The sequence below is a fragment of the Rhincodon typus genome, chromosome 8, assembly GCF_021869965.1.
Source record: "Rhincodon typus isolate 14 chromosome 8, sRhiTyp1.1, whole genome shotgun sequence".
NCBI lineage: Eukaryota > Metazoa > Chordata > Chondrichthyes > Orectolobiformes > Rhincodontidae > Rhincodon > Rhincodon typus.
Window position 1 is genome coordinate 75,812,396 of NC_063339.1, and position 16,903 is coordinate 75,829,298.

The 16,903-nt window shown below is 45.0% G+C and overlaps 1 protein-coding gene and 1 long non-coding RNA gene across 2 annotated transcripts; one reads left to right on the forward strand and one right to left on the reverse strand.

Moving 5' to 3' along the window:
• Window positions 1-25: 25 nt before the first annotated feature.
• LOC125483727 lies at window positions 26-15,283 on the forward strand. The gene is made up of 3 exons (XR_007262675.1): window positions 26-428; window positions 10,139-10,240; window positions 14,914-15,283. It is a non-coding gene; the product is annotated as an uncharacterized LOC125483727 (long non-coding RNA).
• A 360-nt stretch (window positions 15,284-15,643) lies between these two features.
• On the reverse strand, window positions 15,644-16,171 carry LOC109910846 (transmembrane protein 229B). Its single transcript, XM_020510099.2, has one exon. It carries the CDS (start codon window positions 16,169-16,171, stop codon window positions 15,644-15,646), a length of 528 nt encoding a protein of 175 aa, XP_020365688.1.
• Window positions 16,172-16,903: the final 732 nt, after the last annotated feature.

Consider the following 16,903-nt stretch of genomic DNA (forward strand, 5'->3'; position numbering starts at 1 on the left):
GCTGGCCCCCAGCGCCTGCAGCGTGTAACCGCCGGCAGAAGGAGTGGCTGTGCAGGCGTATGGTGTCAAAGTGGTATCCTTTATTTATCGCATCTCCGTTAATAGGATAGTACTGTAGGCTTGGGGCCCCTTTTCTTTCTTCTTAAAGATCCTCGGTGAACATGGGTGATATGTTTCCCAATCCCATTCTAATGCCGTTTCCTCATAATCCTTGACTCCCTTAATAATCAAGAACCTACCTGTCTCTGTCTTAAATACACTCAATGACTTGACCCCACAGTTGAGATGTTTTCTAATCAGCCTATTCAGAGACGCTGTTAGGTGGAGCAGGTGGGATGTGAGCCCAGGTCTCCAGACTCCGAGGAAGAGACGCTACCGCAGCACCGCAAGAACTCTTACCCGTTGAAGGCAATGGGAAAGTTACAGAAGTAAGAATGAGTTGATGGAGAGATTTGAAAACAAGGATGAGGATTGTTAAAACTGTGGCATTGTTGGTAAAGAGTGAATGTAGGTCACCAAACAAAAGGGGCGATGGGGGAATGAAATGTTGTGCGAGTTAGGATTGGCAAGGACTAAATAAGGTTCAATGTGCAGCAATTGGAAAGGAATGGAAAACATAGGGACCTTGATCAGCTAGGCCAATGGGTCGAGGAGTGGCAGATGGATTTTAATTTATATAAACGCGAGGCTTTTGGAAAGGCAAATCAGGGCAGGACTTATACACTTAATGGTAAGGTCCTGGGGAGTGTTGCTGAACAGAGACCTTGAAGTGTAGGTTCATAGTTCCTTGAAAGTGGAGTCACAGGTAGACAGGATAGTGAAGAAGGCATTTGGTATGCTTGCCTTTATTGGTCAGTGCATTGAGTATAGGAGATCATGCTGCAGCTGTACAGGATATTGGTTAGGCCTTTTTTTGGAATACTGCATTCAATTCTGGTCTCTCTGCTATAGAAAAGACGTTGTGAAACTTGAAAGGGTTTAGAAAAGATTTACAAGGATGTTACCAGGGTTGGAGGGTTTCAGATATAGAGAGAGACTGAATAGGCTGGGGCTGTTTTCTCTGGAGGCTGAGGGGTGACCTTATAGAAGTTTATAAAATCATGAGGTGCATGGAAAGGGTGAATTTTTCCTGGGATGAGGCAGTCCAGAATGAGAGGTCAGAGGTTTAAGGTGAGAGGGGAAAGATTTAAAAGGGACCTAAACGGCTATTTTTTTCACACAGATGGCGGTGCATGTGTGGAATGAGCTGCTGGAGGAAATGGTGGAGGCTGGTACAATTAAAACAGTTAAAAGGCATCTGGATGGGTTTGGAGGGTTATGGGCCAAATGCTGGCAAAGGGGACTGGATTAATTGAGTTATCTAGTTTGCATGGATGAGTGGACCTAAAGGTCTGTTTCCATGTTGTACAGCACTGTGAGTTTTTGATTCTAGAATGAAACATACTACCTCCAACCCTATTTGGCCCCTTAAGGTTACAATACCTTCTGAATGTCTTGTAGATTTATGCAGTCACTCTGTCTCTGCAATGCTGCTTTCTTTTCTTCTCTCTCTCTGGATAGTCAATTGGTCTTTATCTCTTGCCGTGTTGGTTTCCTCAAAAGGTCTCCAGAAGATTCAAGAGAGTTGAAGAGAGAGGTCTGCAAGTGAACTGTGTTTGTACCTTTTTACATGGTTTTCTGGAACTTTCTATAGTTCTGACAATCAGGGAGACTCACTTAATAGTTTGAAACAGTGTCAATCATTTGGATAGAGACAAAAAAAAACTGCAGATGCCTAGAATCCAAGGTAGACAAACAGGAGGCTAGAAAAACACAGCAAGCCAGACAGCATCTGGAGGAGGAGAAGTCAACGTGGTGATAGGTGGACACTGGTAGTAGGTACAACCTGGTCGATGGGAGAGATGAATCTCGTTGCTGGCTGGAATGGAAGGGAAGAGGCGGGGCTGGAAACGGAGCCAGGGCTGGGAAGGTTATTTGAAATTAGAGAACTCAATCATAATCCTTCGGGCTGAAGGGTGCCCAGGCAGAAGATAAGGTGTTGTTCTTCAAATTTGCAATCTGATTCACTGCGACACTGGAGGAGGCCGAAGATGGACATGTTGGAGGGGGCGTGGTGGGTGGAGTTGAAATGGGCAGTGACTGGGGTGTTCGGCTGGCCGTTTCGGGCCAGATGAAGATGCTCATCAAAATGGTCACCTAGTGTATGTTTGCTCTCACTGATGTAGAGAAGACCACATCAGGAGCACCGGATACATTAGACTAGGTTGGAGGAGATGCAGGTCAAACTATGTCTCACCTAGAAGGACTGTTTAAGGCCCTGTTTGGAGGTGAGGGAGGTGGTGTGTGATACCTTCCCCTGTAAGACACTCCTCACCAACCACTCCAACACCCCTAGTACCTTTGCCTGTAAGCTTATATTATGCTTCCTCCATGTCCCACTCCTCCCCTCTAAACCGCACCCCCACTCCAAACATGAAGGTAGGGTCCCCCTTGTCCTCACTTTCCACTCTACCAGCCTCTGCATCCAAAGTATCATCCTCAAACACTTCCAAATTAGACCCCATCACCCAGAACATCTTCCACTCCCCACCCCTCTCTAACTTCCACAAGGATTATTCCCTTCGCGCCACACTCCCCACCAACTACTCCAACCCTCGCCCCTGGTACCTTCCCATGTAACCGTAAAAGATGCAATACCTGCCCACACACCACCTCTCTCACCTCCATCCAGGGCCGTAAACAGTCCTTTCAGGTGAGACAGAGTTTCACTTACATCTCCTCTAACCTGGTCTTTTGCATCCAGTGCTCCTGATGTGGTCTTCTCTACATCAGGGAGACCAAATGTAGACTAGGTGGCTGTTTCACCGAGCATCTTTACCTGGCATGAAATGGCCAGGCTAACCACCCGGTCATCACCCATTTCAACTCCACTCCCCCTGCGACATATACATCCTCAGCCTCCTCCAATGTCGCAGTGAATCAGAATGCAAATTTGAGGAACAACACCTTATCTTCCACCTGGGCACCCTACAGGCCAGAAGACTTAAGGTTAAGTTCTCTAATTTCAAATAACCTTCCCATCCCCAGGCTCCCTTTCCAGCCCTGCCTCCTCTCTTCCATTCCAACTGCCAACAGGATTCATCCCTCCCATTGACCAACCTACGACTGGTGTCCACCTATTAGCACCATTCCTCAACCACTGCCCCCCCTCCCCGCTCCCTTTATCTGCAGCTCCCCCTTAGCCCCACATCCAGTACTGAAAATGATATGCTGACTTCTCCTCCAGATGCTGCCTGGCTTGCTGTGTTTTTGCAGCCTCCTGTTTGTCAATCATTTGGATGTTTGTTTCTTTGTGTATCAAGATCTGGTCCCTTTCTGTCTGGGCCCTCCATTGTTTAGTGGGTAAGTGTTGTTGGGGGTATGTCTGTCCAGCATAGCTGTTGCCTTCTACACTATGCTAATGTCATTAGCACCTGGCTGTTGCGTTTGCATTGTACCTAGTGTGTGGGTTTTGTGATTTCAGTTTTACTTGGCCAATGTACAGCATCCTTTTTTTTTCTGATGAGGGGTCTATGCCCGAAATGTCAGCCTTTTTGCTCCTATGATGCTGCTTGGCCTGCTGTGTTCATCCAGTTCTGCACCTTGTTGTCTCCGATTCTCCAGCATCTGCAGTTCCTACTATCTTTACAGCATCCTTTGTTGTTTGGCCAAGTCAGCAAATTATCTGTGTTTTAGCAGCCAGGAAGCTGCTCCATGTCCCCCCTTTTGAACAGAAAGAAGCTTGTGCAAATGAAGTTCAAACCTAATTTTAAAAGTTGGTTATGTGTATTATCAAGGGAGCTTATATGTTTGGTTAAGCCTATGTACATAATGGCTTTCACACAATGATATATTTGTATATACAAAAAAAAGAAACTCCCATCATGGTAATCCATACAGGGTTGAAGTGGACTTGTTGCAGAGACAACATTCAGTAAACAGAACAAATAAAAGTGACAATACTGATAACGCTGGGAGTTCAGTCTATCTTGTAGCCCTTGTGTTCATGTACAGTATTATTCATACTGATCATTCCCGTCTGTTGGGATATTTGTTTTTCCCAGCCTGCAATCTTAACCGCCAGTATCCTGAGGTATATGAAGGTGAGTGCAATTAGGACCACAACTATATATGATAGGAGCTGAATTCATGGATGACAGGTTATGGGCACAATGGTATGGCCTGTTTGTTCGCATTTACTTAGTGGTCTGTATCAGTGACCTCTGTCTCTCCACAGCACATGGAAGGTGTCATGGTAACCTATCCAAATACCTTTTTTTAATAATTCCAATATTTTTGACTTCAAAAGATCTTCAACCCAACTCTATCACTAGAAATAATTAAATCCCTAGCACCAAGCCCAGGACCTTGCCAAGAGTGTCCTTGCAGCTGTCATTAAACCACACCTTAATGATCTATCAGAACTGACAGCTAGTGGCTTTTCTCCTGGATCATATGCTCAAGCTGTTCATTGCAGATCCAGGATGGACTTTCCCGTGGCTAGCCTGCCTGAGGTCCTCCCTCAGCTATTCAGTTATCCAGTTACCGTAGATGCCGCACAAGGTGCGGTTTTGCTGCTGTCATCCCTGATTTTGCCCTGGATGATCCGGTTAATCGTTTTGGTGTGACCCTATGGTATGATCACTAAGTGATCTCCGCTAGTTGTCCAGTGGTCTGTCGATTATCTGTATTCAGTACTACTGGGGCTCATTTGACTTGTTGGGTTATGATCCTGAGTTTATTGTCCAAATTAGCCAAATCAAGGGTAATGACCATTGACACTCCTGCCTCATACACTGTGGATAGATCATTAAGGAGTTCCCTTGTCTTTCACCTATTAACTGTTGGTTTGGGTTTTCCCTCATTTCCCTGTCCCTCGTCCCACTATTCTGAGGGCCAGGTGGGAATATTATTGTTTTAAAGGGGAAGAATACCACTCCAGTAACTATATCCCTGATACATCTATTATGACTGGCATTAGCTCATGGTGAATGTTGTCAGATAGATTTTACCTGTGGGTTTAATTACTAGTCCATTACAAGGGTCTGGTGTGGGTGTTAGTGTGGGTGTGGGTGGGAGGGCAGGGAGCAGAGAGAGAAGCTGGGGAGGAGCCTTATCTACAGGTCTAATTTTGTACTTAAGAAATTCTCCCTGGTGAGGCTTCCTGGGCCATCGCCATCCTAACTGTGACCCCTTGTCTGGACTATGCACTCATTCATGGAAAAACTCCACCAATTGTCTGTGATCCCTACACTCATAACACAATGTGGAACTCCCGTTGGCTTCCCTTGCAGCATGAGCTGATGCTTACACCCGAATACCACTGATAGCATAGAGTGGACCAAGAGAATCCCATCTACACGCACCATGGTGTCTGGTGGGTCGTCATAACTATCCTGGATATGTCATTTTTCCCTTGTGCCTGTGCTACATTTTTGGATACAACAAGTATAATAATACATAATACACAATAAACCCTCTAAGGATTGAATCGCTGTCTTGGAGTAGCCACGCTGGTGCACTTTCTAAATGAAAACAAGAGTAATTTCTGTTAATATCTTGGTCCAATATCTGACACTATGTTCAACATAATATTTTAAAATTGTCAAATTGTCCAATTGTCACCCATTCCTGGCTCTCTTTGATTTTAAGAAAAAGTAAAAGGCACAACAGAAATGTGCCCTGTGTGCAGGCTGTAGTGTGGAGAGGTGGGTTGTCACCCAGTGTGCAAATAGATGTTTAGCAGTGAAGGGAGCTGTTCCTGATGAGCTACCACGTGGCAGCTTGTGCACTCATGGCTGGGGAGCTTAAAGCTATTTCCATTACTGGGTTGCCCCTGTCATCCTCAATGTATAAGCCACAGCCCATTTTCAATCCGGCTGTTCTGCCCGGATGGTACCCTGAGTGTTGCCCCTTTTTGCGGACTTCCTGTTGCCTGGTTGGAATCTTAGGTGCCCAGCAGTCCTGAATGAAATGCTGATCTGGCCACAGATTGGGTTTGATATTTGTTTGTGGGAGTTCCTTTCTTCTGGGGACAGGGCACTTTTATGGAGCGGGAGTCTGTCTGGGACTCTGGTACATTGCTGACCCTTCTTTCAGTTGGGGGGGTGCTATAAGAAGTCTGGACCATGCTTATGTGCATGTGCATGGGCTATGGTTTCAGGTGGGGGTTGAAGGTGCCGTCACCTGGGAGACAAGTGGCAGGGACCCTGTCTGTGGGACAGAGGCAGATTAAATGCATGTGTATCAGTGTGGGGCCTCATTAACTCCCTGGGGAGGTTGGACCGCAAAGGCACACATTATCCAATTCTGGGCGGAGATCTGGTTTGCTGGAGATTTGTATTTATTCCTGGCAGTTTGAATGCTCTATGCAGGGACTGATGTGCATTGCAGGCTTGGAAAATTTGTATGGCTGCTTGGAGCTCCCTATACTGTTGTTCCGGCTTGTCAATGTATGCTGCCTCCCAGTGCCCGATGGCCCTCCTCTCACTAGAATAGGCTCTTTCAAATTGTGACTGGAACTGTCCCATGTAGATCAGGTTTTCCTGTATTCTGGTATCCTGCTCCTTAATTTTTCCAGTTAGAACATAGAACTGTACAGCACAGTACAGGCCCTTTGGCCCACGATGTTGTGCGAACTTTTACCCTAAACCTAAGGTCTATCTAACCTCCAACCCTACCTCATACTATCATCCATATGCCTATCTAATAGCTGCTTAAATGCCCCTAATGAGGCCAACTCCACTACCCTCTCCGGCAATGCATTCCACGCCCCTACCACTCTCTGAGTAAAGAACCTACCTCTGACGTCTCCCCTATAGCTACCTCCACTCACTTTAAAACTATGCCCCTTCGTAATAGCTACCTCCACCCTAGGAAAAAGTCTCTGGCTCTCCACTCTATCTATACCTCTGTTCATTTTGTACACCTCTATCAAGTCACCTCTCATCCTTCGTCATTTTAAAGAGAAAAGCCCTAGCTCTCTCAACCTTTCCTCGTAAGACCTTCCCTCCATTCCAGGCAACATCCTGGTAAATCTCCTCTTACCTTTTCCAACACTTCCACATCTTTCCTGTAATGATGCGAACAGAACCGGACACAATACTCCAGATGTGGCCAAACCAGGGTTTTGCAAAGCTGGAGCATAACTTCACTGCTCTTGAACTCAATCCCTCTATTAATGAAAGCTAACACACCATAGCCTTCTTAACAAATCTATCCACCTGGGTGGCAGCTTTCAGGGAACTGTGGACATGAACCCCTAGATCCCTCTGCTCCTCCACACTGCCATGAATCTTTCCGTTAATCAGTAAAGATTTCTAATCACTCCCTCAGGAATCTAATCTCAACTAGTCGGCCACAGAATATTCTAGGATACTTCTAGGTTTTCTTAGTGGGCTTCTTTCCTAATTTGTTGTGAGTTTCTCACGGGGTGAGGACATTGCTAGCTGGACCAGCATTTATTGCCCATCCCTAATTGCCCGGAGGGCAGTTGCGAGTCAGTCACATTGCCGTAGGTCTGAAGTAACATGTAGGCCAGACGAGGTAAGCATGGCGATTTCCTTCCCTGAAGGGCAAAAGTGAACCAGATGGGTTTTTCCAACAATCAACAATGGATTCACAGTCATCATTAGATTCTTAATTCCAGATTTCCGGGGTGGGTTTAAACCAGCATTCTCAGAACATTACCTGGGTCTCTGGATTAATAGTCTAGCAATAATACCACCAAGCCATAGCCTCCCAGTGGTCCAGGGCTAGTGTGGGCTGCCACAGAATTCTGTCCATTTGGGCCACATTTTCAAAAGGTATTGTCTGAAAGTGTCCTCCCATGTTGTACAAGGAGACACTTGTCCCATTTTACAGACATATTATTGCTGTGTCCTTCACTGGATTTCTCTTCCATGTTATTGTTTTGGGAAGTGGTTGTAGTTGGGGTAAGGCTTCAACTGAATTCTTGTTGCAGCCTCTCGAAGTTTTAGACGTGTGGAACTAGAGCACAGTGACCCTGTCTAACACTAGCCAGAGATAGGTCTTTAACCTCTTTTTATGGCCTGCCTGTAGTTTCCCACACCTGTGCATTACGCCTAACCCTGGGTCTCCAACCCAATCTGTGACTCCTTGATCCAGGTACTCTTTAAAGCACCTAGTAGTCATTTTGATTGAGTTAGTAAAGTATGAAGGGGTTTCAACAGCTGCCAATGTTTTTTAAACAGAAAAGTAAAATTTCCTTACTCTTTGGAACTCAAAGGTCCCTCAACTCTCTTGAACTCAAAATAAAGTTTCTTCAACTCTGAAAATAAAGAATGATTTTCCCTCTACTCTGTCCCCACCAAACACTCTTGGGATAAGGAAAACAAAGGGTCGAAATACAGAGTAAACTTTCCTCTACTCTTACAAACTCAAAAGTAAACTAAAAATCAAATCCCCTCAGCTCCGTTTCCATCGTACCCTCCCAGGACAGAGACACGGCTTTAAAATTTAGAGGAAAATTTTTTCTACTCATGGGAACTGAAAATAAAATAAAAGCTCCGTTGGTTCTTTCAAGGAGTCCTAAATGTCTCTAGGGTTTCTACACAAGAGGCAAATACCTGTTTCCCTCTAGGCTGACTTCCTCAGCCTCCCTCTATACCCCACTACCCTTTTCCAGCTTGTACTTTGCTTGCTCTGATGTAGGATCCCTGGCTGATGGGTCAATTTCTGGTTGACTGCCTGTATCCTCAGTTACTCACTTGAATTCTGGCTTTCACATAGGATAATTACCCTCTTAATCACAGCTCAGGCTGAATTCTGAGGATTCCAGACTGGTAGTTCGACTTCAGAGGACCTGACTGTCACTTCTTATCGAAGCCCACACAAAGACGCCAAATGTTTAGTTCCTCCTTAAAACAAGTCAGACAACCACAACCAGAATGTTACGAATAAATTTGCCCAGGTGTCCCACAATACCGAAACAGTCAAATCACTACGAACACAAGCCGTTACTCGTGCAAAATAGTCCTAACTTTATTAGAAAACAAATTACAATAACCTTAATACTAAACATACTACCTCTAATCCTATTTGGCCCCTTAAGGTTACAATATCTCCCGAGTTTCTTGTATATTTATGCAGTTACTCTCTTTCTGGCTCTGTCTCTCCAAAGCTGCTTTCTTTTCTTAGTCTTTCTTTCTCTCTCCGTCTCTCTCTGGATGTCAGCTGGTCTCTAATTCTTGCTATGCTGGTTTCCTCAGAAGGCCTCCAGAGGATTCAAGACAGTCTAAGAGGTTCCGAGAGAGGTCTGCAAGTGAACTCTGTTTTTATAGCTGTTTAGATGGTTTTCTGGAACTTTCTATAGTTCTGGCCAATCCGGGAGACTCACTTAATAGTTTGAAACAGTGGCAATCATTTGGATGGCTTGCCGTTGTTTGAATCTTTGTGTATCAGGATCTGGTGCTTTTCTGAATCAAAATCTCCCCTCCCCCTACCGCATCCCAAAACCAGCCCAGCTCGTCCCAGCCTCCCTAACCTGTCCTTCCTCCCACCTATCCCCTCCTCCCACCTCAAGCCCCACCCCCATCTCCTACCTACTAACCTCATCCCGCCCCCTTGACCTGTCCGTCCTCCCTGGACTGAACTATCTCCTCCCTAACTCTCCACCTACACTCACCTTTACTGGCTCCATCCCCGCCTCTTTGACCTGTCTGTCTCCTCTCCACCTATCTTCTCCTCTATCCATCTTCAATCTGCCTCCCCCTCTCTCCCTATTTATTTCAGAACCCCCTTCCCCGCCCCCATTTCTGAAGAAGGGTCTAGGCCCGAAACGTCAGCCTTCCTGCTCCTCTGATGCTGCTTGGCCTGCTGTGTTCATCCAGCTCTACACCTTGTTATCTCAGATTCTCCAGCATCTGCAGTTCCTACTATCTCCGGTGCTTTTCTGTCTGGGCCCTCCTTTGTTTAGTGGATAAGTTGTTGAGGGTCTGTCTGTCCAGGATAACTGGTGCCTTTTACACTATGCTAATGTCATTACCACCTGGCTGTTGTGTTTGCACTCTGCCTGGTGTGTGTGTATACAAATGATCCCTTGCTGTTTGACCAAATTAGTAATTTATCTGTGTTTCAGCAGCCAGAAGCTTGCTACAAGCCAATTTGATTCACTCCAAATGATATCAAAAAACAACTGAACCTTATCTACCTGTGCTGCCACCTTCATACATACCCAGAGGTAAGTAATAGATGAATGTAAAACGCATTTAGTCAAATTAATTTAACTACAGTAAGGCATATATCACAGCCTTTGGCTAACATTCAGTTGGAAGAAATAACTCTTGTGAGGAAAACTCCCAATACACATTAGAACAGAGTTGTCAGCCTGGTATTCTGCTATCCCACAGCCTCCTACCTCAGGCTCCAGTGTCAAAATTCTTAAAAGAGCTGGTGACTCTGCTCTAATCATACTCATACTACTTCAGCCCAGCCCCATTCCACCAAAACATCAGAAATGCTATCTATACAAGTGTTAAACTGGTGTGTCAATACCACTGCCTGATAAGTAGCAAAGTCCAGAAAGGCATCAGTTCGAACTACTCCACTGGTTTCAATTTGACTGACATCACAATTAGCCTTAATATGCAGGGCCAATTTCTGATCACTAGCTACTTTGCAATTTGACTTTGGATAATGTGAGTAGGGAATGAAGGGTTGGTTCCACAATCTTTTAGCTCACCTGGATGTTCAAATACTAGTCTAAATGTTTTTAATCAACCTGTTTTGATGTATTATGACACACCTCTGGAGCACGTGGGAATTAAACTCAGACTTCTGACCCAGAGGTGGGGACACTACCACTTTACCACAAAAGCCACCTCAAATTCTTATCTAACATGTCGTGAGTACCACTTGAGGGGAACGTACAGAAGGTACCTAATGTCTGTGTGCAAGTGTCAATGGAGTCAACAATAGAAAAAGCAAAACTGTGAAGATGTGAGGACCACTAATGTAACTTTGCTCTAGCATTCAGTCTAGAATAGACTCACTCAAGACACAGCTTGGCCTACCAGCATTATTCACATCAAAGTTCAGAGTGTAGACTGAGTGACCGCTTCACAGAACATCTCTGTTCTGCCTGCAAAAATGACCCTGAGCTTCCAGTTGCCTGCCACTTTAACACACCACCCTGTTCCCTGGCTAACATCTGTCTCAGGCTTGCTGCGGTGTTCCAGTGAAGCTCAGCGCAAGCAGAAAGAACAACAGGAACAAAAACGGAAGTTGCTGGAAAAGCTCAGCAGTTCTCAGAACTGAGGAAGAGTCACCTGACCCAAAACGTTAACTCTGATTTTATTTCTTCACAAATGCTGACAGACCTGCTGTGCTTTTCCAACAACTTCTCTTCTTGCTCCTATTTTACAGCATCCGCAGTTCTTTTGGTTCTGAAAGAACAACACCTCATTTTCCACCTGGGGACCCTATAGCCCTCCGGACTCGATATCAAATTCAATAATTTTAGGGCCTGAACTCTTCCATGTCCTAGCCCCCTACCACACACACCAGGCCTTGTTATCACATAGTATGCCATTAAACGCTACCTACTGTTAGCCATTAACAGTCTCCATTAACAGTCTCTATTCACCCTCCTAGCCAGATTGGTATCTACCCCTTTGTCTGTACAACTGCTGTCTCTCTATCCCCAACTATCGTTTATCCCTTCCCCTTCCCCCCCCCCCCTCTCTCCCCTCCCCCCCCCCCCACCGCCCCGCCCCCCACCCAATCTCGTGCATACTAACCAACATTTTCCTAGCTACCATCAGTTCTAAGTAAGGATCAGGATCACCGGACCTGAAAAATTAACTCTGATTTCTCTCCACAGATGCTGCCAGACCTGCTGAGCTTTGCCAGCAACTTCTGTTTTTGTTTCTGATTTACAGCATCCTCAGTTCTTCTGGTTTTTATAAAATTCAGAGCTTGGTGCTTTTTGTTTCCCATTGGCTTCATTCAGTATGCTACAGGGAGTTGTTAGAATGAAAGGGTTTGAGAGAAAAGGCTCGTGTGAAGTGCAAGTAAATCCTTTGCATACAAACGTACAAATTAGGAGTAGGCCATTCCACACCCTGAGACTGCATCACTATTCAATGAGACCACAGCTCATTTAATTGTGATCAACATTCCAATCTAATTCCGATAATGTTCAACTCCTTATTAGTCAATATATCTACCTCTGCCTTAAGCATAAATAATAACTAATCACTGGGACTCCAGTTCAAGATCTCTCATTTATAGGAAAAGTGCTTTGACTAACTGAGCAATAACAACAAGCTTTATATACTTAGGCACTACACAGAAACCTGTTACTCATTTCCAACATTTATTTCTATGTCCAGCATTCTTGTAATTATCACTGGGTTTCTAATTTTGTCAGTATATGTCAGTGGGACTTTTGCAAATCAAGTCACACGAATGAAAAGCTAATGTAACAGCTTTTTTGATATGTGCGTTGTGTCAGGCTGAAGGAACTCATTAACAGTCTGTAACATTGCAAAGTAGGAGCTGTGTATGTTTGAGTTTGTCTCTCACTGCTAATGGACTTCTATTTTAAAGTAATTGCGATCCTCCATGTACTAGGTACTTCACCGGAAATAGTTAAAATAGGAATACTGTTTGCTGTTACAGAGAGTTAATTAACACTCAACAAAGTTGAATAGTATTTGTCATATAAGTACAGCTCCATACCATCCATTGTCCAGTGGTTGGCGGAAAGAGCAATCCATACATTGAAGGCGGACTTAAAGAAACAGCCTACGGCTTCACTCAACACCAAACTATCCCAGTTCCTGTTTGATTATAAAACCATCCCTCACACAACTACAGGGATAGCTCCAGCAGATTTACTAATGGGGAGAAGACTCCATATCAGGTTAAATCTGATCTTCCTGGCCGTGGTGGGGGAAAGGTGAAATGGCATCAAGAACGCCAATGCTGGACACAAGACTCCTCTAAAATCTACTGAGGTGGACCTGCTTATTGGTAATGCTCCACTTATCATAAGGAAGCAATGTCCTTCCAGAGCAGTTCTGAGGAAGGGTCGCTTGACCCAAAAATTAACACTATTGTCTTTCATCTGTCCGTTTCTGCTTGCACGGGAAGAACGTTGTTAAATTGGAGACTGCCCATCACAGGTCATGAGCAGTTCGTAACACTGTTTCTTCATAGTTGTTTGTTTATTCCCGTTCCCTTATAATTTTATACTCAACATTCCTTTGAAACAAAATTCTTCCCTCCACCAAGGTAGTTCCCTTCACAGCCTTCTTCTCTCCTAAGACAGCACCATAACTTTGAACCACCCAACTCCTCTCCCTCATTCCCCAAGCAATAGTTGAAATTAAATCTGAATTTTCCACCAGAGAGCTCATAGCACACAATATCCTGATGTGCATTCACCAGCAGGAGATCAGTGGGTAACAACTCGGGACTGTTTTCCCTATTTAGCCCATGGGGCACTGACGCCACGATTGGTGCCATTGACTGGGCCTAGCTCAGGTTGTTTAAATAAAAATTGATCAAAAGGCAGCAAAGGCAAATCCTTTCTCACCACTTGATTTTGAAATGATTAAAAAAGATTAAAATGTAACATTCCATTTTCAAAGAAATCAAGCATAGTCTGGTTGTTAAAAGCACAATATCATATCAAATTGAGCTAAACACAGGTCACAGACTGGATCCCTGATCGCTCCAGTTTGTTTCAGTCCTGCTGCTCTGGGAACTGACAAAACAGCATATGTTGCAGCTCTCCACCCTGAGAATGCACATGGTCTGATGGTGATGGGGACTTAAGTCTGAATATTACATTGGACAAATCATCTGCTACAATGGCCATTTCGCTAAGGTGCTGCTGAGTGGCAAGTACTCCAGTTAAAGTCAGTGCGTCTTCAGGAAACTGGGGAGGAGGGAATCTAATTTCAGAATCCTTCTTACATTCCTATCAGAGGTGGTGATGCAATGTATTAAGATGCACATGGGCACACAACTGCATGGCATATAACTGACATGACATATTGTCTTGGATAAATATCAGGTAGTAATGATAAAAAGAGGCAACTGTTCATTATTTCTTGTTGAAGGGTCGCTGCACTGGCAAATTTCCATAAAGTGGATGAGCTTGTGCCTTTGGAATTTCAGTTCCTTTAAGTTTTAGTTCCTTTGGTTCAGTTCCACAGCAGCTGTCTCACCCTGTCCGGGCCATTCAGTTCATCATGTCCATGCCAACACTCTGCAACAGCAACTCATCTAGATCCTACCAAGGGTTTCCTGGTTGCCTTGCATCTTGTTTCTCTTTAGGCGGCTGTCCAATTCCCATTTTAAAACCACAGTTGAATCTGCCTCCACCAGATTACTCATTGGTGAAAACATTTTTGTCATATCTTTGCTTCTTTAATCCAACACTTTTTAAAGAAATCTGTTAACACATTGGTTTTAATATTAACAGATGAATGTTCAAGGCTTTGAGTTCCCAGTTCCTTGTTTGCAATTTTAAAGTAGTTCTAAATGCAAGTTTAAATGGTTAAACTTTCCTTTCTAAGACAGAATAATAAACAAACATAAAGAATGCTATAAACGACGACTTGCAGATTTCTCAGCAACCATCCATTCAATTCATGTAGCTCAGCACTTGGTAATGTTTCCTTATGCAGCCTTCCAATGGGGCATTTTCATAAGAGGTGCCCAGTGAGTACGAATAATCAATTGATCCTTGGAGGGGATGCAGAGGAGAGTTTGTGCAAAGTTATTTCAGTTCTGAATTGTCCTAGCAAAAGGAACTATGTTGGTTGTAAAGTCTTTGATCTCGGTTACTTGTGGGCTTACTACTACTTAGAAATAGTTAACTGTTCATTCAAAACTTTATAGAGGCGTGTCAACCCGTGGATCTTTCTTCGGTTCTGGAGAATATGCCAGCTCAGTGACATGACCAACTGATCGACCCTGGTATTCCGTGATAATGGTTCGAAAACCAAGCTAGCTGCCAAGCACTGAGCCTTTTCGATGAGAGTACTTTAGCAATGCATGGGTCCCAAGAGGTCAGACCGCACTTCTTGACTAAGGTTCGGGATAACAGTTCCATCGGAGGACTTGAAGACTAATGGAAGTCCCCTTTTCACAAAGCTGAATGGGAGTGGGTAAGCACCACAGGGTGGGCGTCGGGCACAACAGTGTGTGGCCTTTCGCGTCATTTTTAAAACAAAAAGTCGACAACAACTAAAAGGGAAAAAAAACTGCAAATCTGTACAGTATATATATGTGATTAAATCGGTCGCTTTCCTTTTTTTTGGAGTTTAAGCCGTTGAACCTGAGCGAGCGGGAAATAACGGTCCGAGCTCGTGCCGCACTCACCGCCCCCAACAAGTCATGAGTGACAGCGGTTCCGGCCAATCAACCTCCGGCACGGACCTCCGACGTCACCACGGGGGGCGGGGAATTGTCCCAAGCGGTACCGTCAACGGTTAGTCTCGTTATCGTCCAATATCCGTGGAGACAAAAGTAAAGCCCCTTCCCTCCCTCTCACCTGTCACCCTCCCCACCCTATCATTTCTGTCCTTATCTCTCTTCCCCACCACAGATCAGCCCGGAGGGGTGCGTGTCAGTTGTTCTTGATGTGTCCGTTCGTCAGGGCGCTGGGGCACCACGCTGTTGGCGCTGCTGCTGCCGCCGCCGCGTCCCGGGGGCGGTCGAATCTCAGGCGCAGTGTGTTCCTGATGACCAGCTTCTCCATGAGGAAGGAGCCGCAGAGCCACGGAATGGCGTACTCCAGGGTGATCAGTCCCATGAAGTCAAACTCGAACTGCGAGTAGTCCCACGGGCAGGCGTCGAACTGCCGCAAGATGTAGCCCGTGCAGAATTCCCAGATGTACGTCCAGATGGTGTAGATGAGGCACCGGGCAGCAGTGCAGCACTTGTCTTTGAGGTAGAGGTACATCCTCTCCACTATCAGCATGGACGTGCCGTAGATGAAAAGGGCCCAGACACTGGTGACCCCGGGAAATTTCCAGTTGAAGTGCACCACAAAGTCCCAGGCTGCTGTGAACATCACCTCGCAGAAGTAGCCATGAATGGCATAGAGATACCAGCGGGAAAGGGCACTTAGAGGCTCTGCTACAGCCATCCTCATTCAGTAGAGGCAGAGAGAGAGCTGCAAATATATAGTATTCAGTTACATGAAACGGGCTGACAATGGTGAAGCATTAAGCACTCTTTGGAAATGCGAAATTTTTGAACAGATACCGACCTGCAGAACTCTTTTCCCCCCTCATCAATCAGCGCTCAGCAATCGCACAAACAATGGTTCTGCATCGGGCGAGAGAGATACTGGGGAAGTAACAGAAGCATAATACGGGAAGTACCACTGCTCAGATCTGAACGGGGAACAGCATTAGACATCAATGGAGCATCCCTGAAAGTCACTGCTCTTAAAAGGCAGTTGAGAACAGAGGTCTCAATAAATTCACAAAGCAACACAGATATTGTGACATGAATTTGTTTAAACCTCTGCAATGTCAGGGCAGATACAAGCCAAGCATGCTGCAGTCTTGTAATATTGAGGCACTGGAGCTAAATTCAATCTACAGGATAAGGGCTGTATGGAAACCAGACAACTACATACACACATCTTAGGAGAGTGTGTAGAATCATTTATAATGCAAACATGTGCATACATGTATGTGTACTGACAGAATTTACACATAATTCTGTCTTAGGAAAAAGCCAAGACTTTGGTATAAATAAACAAGGCAATACACAATCCTCAGACTGATGGGAGCATCATCTTCCCATCTATGAGAAAAGTGTCATTAGCAGCAAAATGACATGGTTGCCACTGTGTAGCCAACTGTCAGCAAAGGGA